General features: G+C 32.3%; 2 protein-coding genes across 4 annotated transcripts in view; one reads left to right on the top strand and one right to left on the bottom strand.

Moving 5' to 3' along the window:
• LOC130903843 (long-chain-fatty-acid--CoA ligase 4-like) overlaps positions 1–9526 on the top strand; it is a 25598-nt gene extending 16072 nt beyond the window's left edge. For all 3 annotated transcript variants that reach the window (XM_057816185.1, XM_057816186.1, XM_057816187.1), the window contains 6 exons: positions 1548–1882; positions 3285–3424; positions 5286–5458; positions 7050–7313; positions 7934–8209; positions 9326–9526. In XM_057816185.1, coding sequence (XP_057672168.1) covers positions 1548–1882; positions 3285–3424; positions 5286–5458; positions 7050–7313; positions 7934–8209; positions 9326–9477 — 1340 coding nt within the window. In that variant the 3' untranslated portion in view covers positions 9478–9526. The remainder of the gene's footprint in view (positions 1–1547; positions 1883–3284; positions 3425–5285; positions 5459–7049; positions 7314–7933; positions 8210–9325) is intronic.
• On the bottom strand, positions 8263–13050 carry LOC130903844 (protein transport protein Sec61 subunit beta). Its single transcript, XM_057816189.1, has 3 exons — positions 12838–13050; positions 12581–12777; positions 8263–11147 (listed from the first exon to the last, which is right to left on the bottom strand). Exons 1-3 carry the CDS (start codon positions 12838–12840, stop codon positions 11054–11056), a joined length of 294 nt encoding a protein of 97 aa, XP_057672172.1. The 5' UTR covers positions 12841–13050; the 3' UTR covers positions 8263–11053.

Here is a 13050-nt window from a genome sequence, read left to right as displayed (position 1 = left end):
AACCGTACATAAACTAAGCAACTGGATAATCAACAGTAAGAGTAAGATTTTGTACCAAACAAAAAGTCTGTGCATTGGTTCCACTATCTATTCGCTATAGCATAGGCCGGCAAAGTGCGGCTCATTGAACTCTTGAGTGTGGCTCTGATAGAAGATTCCTACGGTCTTGCCCGGGCTCTAATATTATCCGTGAACGAAAAAGCCGGTTAATATTATGTACGGTCATTTAATATCAGCACACCTGACTGATGTCGATTATTATATATATATATTAATCGAAACAGTATACAATATAGCATTTATTTGTGGATCCAAAACTTTTATTTCATGGTAGATGTTACTTCTTATCTAAATCAGCTTAATCATAAACTTCCAGGGGAGGAGAACACAATTTTTTTGATGTTGGAAGAAGTCGTTTTGTTCGAAAATAATTTCTTTTTGCACAGGATTTTGAAAGAGAAACATTATATCACTTTCCGAGTCTGAGGAAGCATCGCCAAGAAAATAATTTCTCTATTGACAAATACTATTTTAAAACAACCGTTTTAAATATGAGGGAAGCCAAAATCGACCTTAGTATTCGTCAAAAACCCTCTTAATGCTACAATAACAGATTTAGAATTTTCTCCTTTTGGCTCGACATTGGTAACTTTGAAATACAATTACTGGATTTGAAAAAAAAGGATATATAGAGATCTAAGTTTGAACAAGTTTGTGTCGATTTGGGAGTATTGGAGAAGAAAAAATGTGAACTAAGTTCTCAACACAATTGGTCTACTTTAAAAAACCTGGAGAAAGAAGACATGATCTATTCCAACGCCTGGAATAGTATTCCTTATGCTTATGATCAGCGAAAAAACTCGCGTTTGCTGTTATTTCCCTTTTCGGCTCAACGTATTCATACGAATAATCATTTTCAAGTATAAATCTTTTTAAAACCAAAGAAGTCGTCTCATAGATGAGAACCTGGAAATGTGCCTAAAATTAAAAACAACCTACAAACCAGACTTGAGCAAATTTTCAAAGAAAATACAAGAACATTCTTCGTATTAAGTAGTGTTTATATGGATACTTTATTAGATATCAAATTATTTTTTATCAATGAATATTAGATATGAAATTAAATTTTATTCAATGTACCCATAATTTAATGAATCTCTAAAATTATGATTAATGTTTACTACATTTACAAACAGATTTGGCTCTCAATTTTTTTTAATCGTTTTAATTTGCATATTTGGCTCTTTGGCTTATAAGTTTGCGCACACTGCGCTATACTCATAGTGTATATTTGCAAAATCTATTCCCATTTTAACCATGAGAAATTGATGCTCTTGTTCGTTATATCAAAAATTATCTTCTTCTAGATATTTATACTGTTTTCTTAAAAAATTGAAGAATTCCAGAAGGTTAGAAATAGAGCGACTTTATTCTGGAAAGATAATAATATACCGTTTCCAAAATTGATACATGAATATAAGATTCAAAAGTTTGAAATTAGTGTTAATTAACTAAGATACTTGAAAGGCATCTTTATTATTGTTTAGAGACAATTCAAGCTACACCTGATGACATAGCCATAATAATGTACACAAGTGGTTCAACGGGAGTTCCTAAAGGCGTTCAGCTCACCCACAGAAACATGATTGCATCTGTTAAAGCCTTCACCGACTCTACCAAAATGTATCCGAATGAAGTGATAATGGGTTATTTGCCACTTGCCCATGTGTTTGAACTTTTAGTGGAGAGTGGTTGTATTTTTATGGGTTTAAAAATTGGTTATTCGAGTGCTCTTACTATGATAGATGGTTCAAGTAAAATTAAAAGAGGAAGTAAAGGAGATGCATCAATTTTGCAACCAACATTTATGACCAGTGTACCAGTAAGTGTCAACAGTTATTTAAGAGAAAATGTATAACCCAATTTAACTTATTCAAAATATAATCAGAATAGTCAAATATACTTCATAATATTATCTAATCTCTAAATGAATATCTTCTTTGTGTGCCACGGTTCTTTTGTAATGGTAGTTAACGTTTTTATTTTTATCAGTGTTACTCAACTACAGTGGAACCTCTCTAACTCGAACCTCCTTAACTCGAAAACCTCTCAAACTCGAAAAAATCACGTAAATCATGTAAAATCACAACCTGTGTTCTTTATTTTTCAATATTTAGTACTAATAGCCTCTATAACTCGAAGGGACGATCACAACCCTCTGCAACTCGAAATGCGAAAATGTAAAGGCGTATAAATATACGTACGTATGAGTTGGCGTCGGTATTTACATTTCGACTACCGTCATGGCAGGGTGTTAAGAGAAAACTTAAATGTCTGAGCATTCTTGATAAAGTTAAGATTATTGAAGCTTTGGATCGAAGTGAAAGAGTAAACAAGACATAGCAAAAGGCATTCCTAGTAGTACGACTTGTTCACTGAATGGTTATTGTAATGAAGCAACAAAAGCGAAAAATTTTACTGTTTATTGATAATTGCAGTGCTCAGACTACTTTGCCGCCTTTGAAAAATATTACTGTACAGTTTTTGTCACAAAATACCACTTCAAGACTGCAACCCCTTGATCAAGGAATCATTGGAAATTTCAAGTGCTTTTACCGAAAGGAGTTTGTAAAAAAAGAAAAACAAAAGTCAAGTATTACACTTCTACATGCAGCTAGGTTCATAGATAAAGCATGGAAGAATGTTAGTCAAAATACTATCGCCAATTGCTTCAAAAAATCGGGTTTTGCAGATGTCACCTCTTTATTTATTTATTCGAACATCCAGCAGCAATGGTCTTTAGTTACTGCGCTCTTCAGTATTCGACAACCTATGACTTTCGATGAGTTTGTTAATTTTGATGATGGTATTTCTGCGTACGGACTCTATACTGATTCTGACATTATTACAACATTCTGATGACAAAACGAAGTACATACTACACTCTGTGATAAGTCATGATGCGAAACGTGTCCTTGATACATTGAGAACGTATTTAGAGAGATGAGAAGAAATTGATGATAATATTTGTTTCATCTCTACATAGCATCGATAATATCATAGATCTTCAATCTCTTATTCTCAATCTCAAAGAAAAATAACTGATTTTTTTTATTAAACTGTGTAAAATTTTTTTATTGACAACAATGTTAACCTCTGTAAATTTATTTCATCTCGAAGTCTCCCTTACTCGAAACTCCTTTAACTCGAAATAGATTGCTTGTCCCTTGAGTTTCGAGTTAGAGAGGTTTCACTGTATTAACTGAAAATATTTTATATTTTAGTTAATATTAGATCGGATAGCTAAAGCAATTCGAGAAAAAGTCCGCCAGGGTAGTATGGTACAAAAAGTATTTTTTAATTTTGGATATAACTATAAGATCAAATGGACAAAACGAGGTTTTTCAACGCCTATAACAGACAGGTCGGTATAATCCTAAATATCTCGCATTATACATTCATTTGTTGATTTTTGATTTCATCAATGGAGTGAGAATAGAACAGAAAATACACTCGTGGTCAAAAAAAACGTACCACCCCGATTTCTGAAAATATTATTTTGTTTAATAAATTTAAACTAACATTGCTAATGTTAAACTTCTTTTCAATCATTTTGACGCAATAATAAGAAATGTGTAGTAATTTTGAGTGATTTTTAATAAGTCAAAAAATAAAAATAAAAACATTGCAATAAAACCAAATTTTCTTAAAAATGAAACTTGCATTCTAAACAATAATGTTCCTTTTTTTAAAACGCTAGTAGCGTGTATTTCCGCCTCTGGATGTAATTGTTGCTAACATTCTCCCGGGTGTGCTTTCAATTAGGTGCTGTATCACTTCTTGAGGTATGTTCTCCCATTCCTCTAATGCCGCTTGCTCAAGCTCATTTAAATTTTGAAGAGATGGATTTCGACGACGAATGCGGCGTTTTAAAATGTCCCATACATGCTCGATAGGATTTATATCTGGACTTCTTGGTGGCCAGTCCAGGGTATGAATTCCTACTTCGGTAGGTAATTCAGAGCATCTGCCGCAACGTGTGGTCTAGCATTATCGTGCATTAAACGAAAATCATCACCAATAAATGGCCCTAACGGAACGACGTGATTTTCAAGAATGTCGGTGATGTATCTTGCTGTGTTAAGGACGGGTCTAGAAAGAGACATTAATTCTGTGCAGGCATCAAAACAAATTCCTCCCCAAAACATGATAGACTTTTCTTGGAACGGCTCCCTGGGAAAGATACAAGACTGCGCGAATCTTTCTCCTCACCGACTTTGAATTTGATTACGTCCATCTGGACCTGTTAGACTGATTCTTGTCTCATCAGTAAGTAAAAGTTTGCACCAATTTTCTAAATTCCAATCTTAATGTTGCCTTGCAGATATTAGTCTAGCAGCACGATGCAGCCTGGTTAGCAAAGGTGCCTGAAGAGCTCTTCTGCTGTGTAGACCAGCAAATCTTTGCATCAATCTGCCGATGGTTGTGTGGTGTACGCCAAACAGACTTGCCATTTCACGATAACTTTGTCCCTGTTCAACTAACACGGCTATCCTTTCAGCTTCGCGTTCACTAACTGCCTAACTCTATTCATTTTTTGTTCAACTAGTCTCGACTTTAACACACCTTGATTGACTTAAATTACTGCTGTCCGCAAGTTGGTATAATAGAATGAAAGAAACATTAAAATATGCATAAAATTAAAATTTGAAGGAACCACAAAAACAGTTATTTGCTGATAAGAAATTTTGTTACGTTTATCCCTAACATTGTGAGATACAAAAAAAAGGAACCCAAAAGATTTAACATTTTAGTTTTTGATATTGGAATAAAGGGTGGTACGTTATTTATGGCCACGAGTTTATATTTGTCAATGACCATCTTTGTGAAGAAGTAAAAATAGTTGAGTTCCCTTGGTCCCTGGTTCGGATGTGTTTCCAGTTCCTCGAATAGCTTTTCTGCTCTGGCGTTCATTATGTTCAATACTTTTTGCGGTCCCGTTTCTTGCTTCTTGTTGTTCAATGGACATTTAACGCTTTTTATATATAAAACGCTTCCCTTGTTCATCATTCATACTTCCTAAGTTGTCAGGAAAAATATTCAAATGTGAATGCAAAAAATGAATCTGCAATGACATATTCATTGATTTTTATCTAGTTTGCCATCAGTGTCTGACCACCACCAACGGTTCCAAATATTCATTTCTAACAATTCACATATGTTTTTGTTAATTTGTATGATTCAACATTAAATAATTCTTGTTTTCAAATGATTTATTTTTGTAGAATAATTTTTAAGGCTACGAGAAACATAATTGGAGGTAAATTGAGGTTAATAGCTGCAGGAGGAGCTCCTTTAACACCAGAAACTCACGAATTAATAAAAACTTGTTTATGTGTAGATTTGATCCAAGGATATGGATTGACCGAAACCACAGCTTGTGGAACCAACCAAGATAGTAAGTTTAAATAGGTTTTATTTGTTTGATTATAATATGAACTAGAAAAATAAGATCTTGCTGGCCTGAAGGAACAGCGGGACGTGTCCCCCTGCACTGCCAATTACGATTTTTGTGTATCAACAGCTTCAATTGCATTATTTTTTACTCTTAGGGCCAATTTTTCAACCTAGGGTAAAAATGGAGATTAAACTATGGTTTAAACTCCAGTTTAAATCAAGAATTGACAAGATTGCTCTGTTTTAAAGGTCACAGTTGAGCAGACATTTTTCTGTCAGTTGTTACTTGCGCGGAAATATAACCAAAAGTTTTCCGATATTTGTTTTGAAATTGAATTGCTTAAGAAAGTATTATAAACAAAAGAGAACAAGAAAGATCTTCAATTTCTCTGAAAATGGAGTAGTACTATTGGCTAACCTTGTGAAGAAATATAAAAGAACAATCGAATCCAAAAAGAGTGACGCGGTAACTTGGAAGGAAAAGGGAAAAGGTTAAGAAGAGTTTGCAAGGGAATTTAATGATGAAAATAACAAAACCTGTCATGTTAAAACCACAACAAAATGAAATAATAGAAGGGACGATTTAAAGATTCGCTAGTTTTCTCGGCACGTCGACAATATTGATAATTTCTTCAACATCGTCGTCGAGTTCATCAAATATAAAGTGGAAATTTTCAATCACTTTACCAAAACCCTTTATAATATCGTAAAAATGCGAACAATTTGAGAAAGTTACGTTCGGATCCTCCGTTTCATGTTAAACTGAAGATTAAACTACCCCCTAACCGCCGGTAACGTTTAAATCGAAGTTTGTCGAAACGAGAAAAAAACGGTAGAAGTCTTTCCACCGGGAAAATATTTGACAGAATTGAAAACTGGACGTTAAACACTTTTGACCGCTCCCAAAGAAAAAATGTCTTTTGTGAACTAACTGCATCATCTCACAAAAGATTTCCTTATCAGCTGAGTTTAACCCTACAATTAAGAGCAAAACTACAGGACTGATTACTAAATTCCTAGACTTCGAGACAATAGTTATTGCAATTAATTTTCTGCAGATATCCAAAGTAATTACACCGTTATCAGACTATCAAACGAAAAACCTTGACTTTGCTCAAGCCTGGAGACTAATAGAGTCAACAATAGTAAGACTGAATCTCAGATACAGGTTCGATGAAACCCTAGATGCAGCAAAGACGTTCGTTACTAAATTAAATGAAAATGTTGAGGCGTCCTCAAAATTAGAGGATTTGAAAGATTTGTTGATTAACTTAATTTCAAAATCAAGCGGAGTAAAGAAAATGGTCGGAGAAAAATGTAGCGATGAAAGAGTTTCTTAATCTCCCGAAGATGTTCTTAGGATAAATGTCTTGAACTGGATTGTAGACACAATAAATCAAACAATGGAAAACCGTTTTTCCCAAGCATAAAATACAGGCAAAATTGCTATAAAATGCTCAGAGAAGTGCATTTTTGACCCAATATATGCTATTCATGAAAGAAATCTCCATATAATTATTAAAAGCATGTACCTTTCCTAATTGTTTTATTTGTTGTGAGTGTTAATCAATTATCTTGTATACATTTATTAGATTATGATATAAGATATGGTCGTGTGGGTCCTCCCATGACAACAGCTCTTGTACGGTTAACTAATTGGGATGAAGGTGGTTATTACGTAACCGATAAACCAAATCCGAGAGGAGAGATTTTATTAGGTGGAGATATTGTGAGTAAGGGTTACTACAAAAATTTTGAAAAAACCAATGAAGATTTCTTTGAAGAAAATGGTGTTAGATGGTTTAGAACTGGAGATATTGGGGAATTCGATTCAGACGGATCTTTAAGAATTATAGGTAATCTTAAGTTAATAATATAACCTTAAAATAAAAATTAATACAAAAAGGTTTTGTTAAATCATATGAATTTTAAATTTGTTCAATTTCTTTGTAAAATATTTTGTTTAAAAATTAGCGCGAACATATAATTAAACTAATTTCTTAAATTGAACGTCATATTAAGGCCGCTTGACATGATGCAAGACAACGTGCAAGAAATTGCATGCAATTTATTGCAAGGTCAATGAAAATAACAAAACTAGGTAAAGTAAACAAGAAAAAAGTGGTTAGTGCATCACTAGCAATAATTAAAACTTCTGCTACTTTGCTTTTGGAGTGTGATGGATAGAGTTTCACCAGATTCACTCTGTTGAGTCAAAAGTAACTAGATTTCTCCCTAGAATTGCAGCTTGCACGTAATAAAATGACATCAATCCGATAATGTTGCAAGTGCGAGATACTACATGAAACAATAAGCTAAACTTCATCATGTCAAACGGCCTTTAACGCTCAGAAAATTATTCTGTCTGACACACGTTTCGATAACCAAATTATCATCTTCAGAGACCGAAGGTAAGCAGTTTACACTGTATAATTTATGTTTTTAACATGGAATAATACGAATTATCCTGTTTTAGATCGGAATAAAGACTTAGTCAAATTACAATCTGGAGAGTATTTATCATTAGGAAAAATCGAATCGCAATTAACAACTTGTTCTATTATCGATTGTGTTTGCATTATTGCAGAACCAACAAAATCATTTTGCGTAGCTTTAGTAGTAGCTAATCAAGAAAGATTATTAAATTTAGCTGCCAGCAAATTTAATTTAAATAAGACGTTCGAGGAACTTTGCGACGATCAGAATATAACTAAAGATATTTTAGTCCAAATTAAAAAACATGCTAAACATGGTATGTATTTAAAAATTTATTTATACAAGGTGGGGCAAAAAGAACGCATCAGCTTTATATACTAATTTGCTTTATTTTGATTACATACAAAATGGACTCACATGAATAAAATTATCTTTCTTTTAAAAGTTATCAAAAAAAACTAATTTTAAAACATAAGAGACCTAAAATCAAGAACATTTAGATTCACTGATAAATAAAATATTTAGATTATCCAATTTATGACTTTGTCCATTGGACCCTAGTGGAGCGGCGAACTGACGCCCTAACTATGTCGACATTTTGTGGAGTTCGCGCCGTGCAAGCACGACCAGACGACTTTTCCTTCGTAACTGATCCAGTTGTGCGAAAAGAGGCAACCCAACGAAAAGCCGTTGAACATTAATAACAGATTCATTACTTTTGAAGAAATATTCAACAACGAAAACGCGATGCTCCACGGTTCACTGCGCTATTGCTACTAAAACTGGACGCCCTAACCTACAAAACAACCCGCCCCCACCCCTCCTCCTAGTCACACTACTCAACTCAAATTCATGCGTTCTTTTTGCGCCACCCGTTACTATGGTTTATTCACTGAATATTATTTTAATCGTGGATATATATTTGACTCTTATGCTACCGGTGGAAATTGACTACAATTTTTATATATAGACAGTGTTCATTGAATGTGTTAAATAAGGGTGGCGCCACATGAGAATCAGTGTCAATTTTATAGGAAGCGCCAAATTTGATTTACGCCATTGACAACTTTTCACACTTTTGTACAACGCAAATTGTTGAAATTTTCAATAATGAATAATGATTATTAGACTGGGCCAAAAAAAGATTGAAGAGTTTTGAGTAAAAAATGCAATTACTGTTGACAAATCAATAGTCGTAACGATACACCCCTAAATATTTTTATTAACAACTCAAAGTTTAATAATAATGTTTTTTATCATTATGAATGATATTCTCACAGTATCGTTAAAAAATAGTCATTTTTTTGTACCAATCTAATGATTATACATTTTTTTAATTCTATATAATTCATCAGTAAATATGTTTGATTGATAATTTTTTTTCCTTATAATTGAATTTATATTAATTAACATTAACAATTACGGATTTTAGTGATGCTAGAAAAATTCGAAATACCAGAAAGGATCACATTAGTAAAAGAAGTTTGGACACCAGATAGTGGATTAGTGACAGCCACTTTGAAATTAAAGAGAAAAGCCATTGAACAATATTACAGTGAGGCAATCAAAAAAATGTATGCTTAGAGTGAATTTATATATTTTTTCAAATTAAAATAAAAAGATGTAGAAACTATTCATGAAATTTGAGTTAATACAATGGTCACTCCATATCAAATCAACACGGGGTATAAACTCGACCCCCCCAGAATGTAACGAAATTTGGTATGAAGGTTGTCCTCATAGAGATAGAGAAAATTTTTTTTTTCAAATATCTCGAAACGGTTTAAAAATTTTGGCCATGAAGTTCCCAAATTCCACCAAAAAAACGTAACAGACAATTTGGAATCACCATATATATAAAGATAGGAGTGATGTCATTTCACTCAGTTCAAAATGCTCTTCTTTTGATATATAACTCCACATACCTTATTATAAAGTGTTTTTGGAAAATCACCACTTTGATTGTGTGTCATAACTGGAAATAAAACAAATCGGGAAACAAACCTGTTAAGAAAGTCTGTACAAAAAACTTATGAAAAAGGAATAACTCACTTCCTGCTATGTGGACAGAAAAAAATTGAATGTGTCAAAAAATAGAGGAAAAGTGTCCCATAGAAATACCGTTAATAGTCAATATATTCACAAAGTTTGGGTATAATTTGGAATATCATTTACCAATTACTGAGGGCAGTATCAAGTCCCAGGTTTCAATGACGGTGGACTTTATTTCTGCTTCAGATTGAAACTGTCTAATACTGGTATATACAACCCCTATTAAAGATATCCACACATTATCTTGGGAATTGAGGTCAAGAGAAGTGTTAGTTAAAAGTTTACTAACACATATATTTGTAATGACACGATGAGTAAATGAGGACTTCCAATCATACAATTTATGTTTAATTCCATCTGGCAATCATAAATAAATGAAAAAAAAGTGGTTCTCAGCACGATCCTCAAATTAAAAGTATGCGGCATTGTGGTAAATATATATAATAAAATCATACAATCTTTGATACAAAATTCACTTGGGGTCCAATTTGCAAAAAAAGGGACATTTAAGAACCTAAAATAAAAAAGACACTTTAGCGACCTTACAATGACAAATCATTATAGAACTAGCTCTCTGTAAGAAGACCATTGATAAGTTGTATCTCAATTTTGGTGTGATCCAAATACAGTATCAAATTTTTGAAGAAACTGGAGCGATTAAAATCATAAAGGCAACATTTGAGTACATCTGTTTTCTTTAATGCACAATTTTGTATCTTAGAAAACAAACTTTTGAATAATAAAATATATATCCTTTATTAAATATAAATCTTATTTATTATATACCCTAATTCTATATGTTTATGAAAAAACAACAGAATGTACATTGTTGTAAATTAATTTTGTATGAATGCATTTTTTGCTCTATTTCAATTTTCCAGAAATAACAGAAAATAATAATGTGTAATTCTATAATAAATACAAAATGTAACAACTACACAAAAGTATGTAAATGTTTCATAATAAAATTTTACAAAGTCTGTAGTTTTCATTAAATTTACAAAATATATAAATCAAAAAGACTTTTATACTTATAACAATATAAAATGTACAATTCAAAAAATGCATTAAATAGGTGGAAGATGGAATGATGATGAGTATTTATCATCTATGAACTGCTTCTGCTGTATTTTCCCCAGATGTGTAACATAAATACTGAAGCAATGAATAACAAAGACATTACTAAAACTGGAACTGGGCCCCTGAAACCAAATAAAAAAAATTAATCTCTGCTGCATACCCCAATTTAATCTATTTGAAAAATTTATAATAAATAGGCAGTATGTTCAAAAATCTGAATATTCTCCTCACATCTCCGTGAGTCTAAATATACTTTTTCCTTTTAATAAATAATAAATCCAAGTTGAAATGGCTTTCACAAAATAAATGAACAAACCCAATACGTTGGAGGTAAATTATAAAGTTAGAATATCATAAAAACAAGATAAAAGGCAAATTGTTAACTATAATGTTAAGAAATTCCTATCTACAAAAATTTGCAATAATCATCATCATCAAACATACCTAAAACAATTTGTGAAAGATATAAGAATTATTGTTGAGTGCATATATAACCATAAATAACAATACAATTCAATTTAGATCAGCGATTCCCAAAGTGGTCTAGGTGAACCCGCAAGGGTACAAGGTGGACTCAACAAAGATCTACGTAAATTTTCTTCTTTAGAATTCATTTTCTTGCAAGTATTGAAAATAGGGCGGAAATGTATCAGGAGTAAGGGGTCTCCTGAAGCCAGTAATATTTTGAAGGAAAAAAGTTTTGATATAGATCATGATAAACCAATAGTTGTATCTACAGGCAAAATGACTCTTCAAATGTAATTAATATAAAGTAGAGATCAATTCGAACAGGTTTGAAATGAACTTGCTAGGGGATGCTTCAGTGGAGGTTAGATTATAACCATATCACATTGAAACAGAATTAAGCTTGAAATACTATACTCTCTACATTTGATGACGAACAATAGGAAAATAATGATAATCACGACGAAAACCCTTGAATAAAAGCAATTCTTACAAAATATAAATATCTAGAAACTTCCTCATATTATAGTAATTATTTGTCGGAAGTTTGTGAAGTTGATAAATATCACAAGTCCGCAAATTTGCAATCAATTATCCTTTTTTCAGGCCCTTGAAATTTAGAATAAGCATTAATATGTATCTTTTATTAAAACTCTCATCCAATATTCCCTATCTTGCTATATATTTATGAATGATGGAGTATTTACTTTTACAAAACATACTTGAAAAAATACTGCATTCCTTAAGTGCTTCCAATTAGCAATACCATTTTTTTTATCAGAAAACTCAAAATCTTATCAATATTTTCATTTAGAAATGTAATAATCAATTATACGAACATATGGAAGGTACAAAACTATAATTGATATAAATGGAAACATTTACATCAAAAATTGGGATTCAATAACATCAAAATAGCTAATTTATGCAAGGTTTCAACCAATAAATTTGTTCATATATATATAATATAAGTAGTGTTTTACAAATATGTTACTGTACTGAACTACAATCAAAAAATATAATAGATTTTTCATAGGAAAAACCATCAGTTTTTTGATACTAATAGAAAACTAATGTATGTTGTACTTACACTTTAATACCAGGAGAATCATCTGTATAAAAACGCCACATACCACCAGTACCAGCACCTGTGTTTCTTCTTGCTGTGGTCGTTGTGGTTGTAGTTTTCCTTTGCCTCACACTACTTCCTGCAGAAGACCTAGGAGCTACAGCTTTTGATGGAGATCTTCCTCCAGATCCCACATTGGTAGCACTTGGAGAAGCAGGCTATATAAACGCAGCCGTGAATAAAATGAATAATTTTTGTAGCTTATATAAAATACTTACCATCTTGTGAATAATTTAGAAAGAGAACAATGAAAGTTTAGTATACACCGTTGGAATGAGCAAAACAAAAAGCAGTGTTCAACAGAATCGCAACTTCTAACTTTCACACTATATACCACTTCTACAAATGAGATTGACACGACTTAAAAAGCACGGTACACGTAGGCACCCAGTTAATAAATGTCATAAGCAACGTCACCTCTATTTGGGCTA

Source organism: Diorhabda carinulata, chromosome 2 (assembly GCF_026250575.1).
Source record: "Diorhabda carinulata isolate Delta chromosome 2, icDioCari1.1, whole genome shotgun sequence".
Lineage (NCBI taxonomy): Eukaryota > Metazoa > Arthropoda > Insecta > Coleoptera > Chrysomelidae > Diorhabda > Diorhabda carinulata.
This window is presented reverse-complemented; position numbering and strand designations above follow the sequence as displayed.

Bases quoted from the DNA above. Each gene is read 5' to 3' on its own strand.
- LOC130903844 (XM_057816189.1), bottom strand. The intron at 11,148-12,580 runs GTAAGTACAACA...ATTTGGTTTCAG, and splicing joins GATTCTCCTGGTATTAAAGT to GGGCCCAGTTCCAGTTTTAG.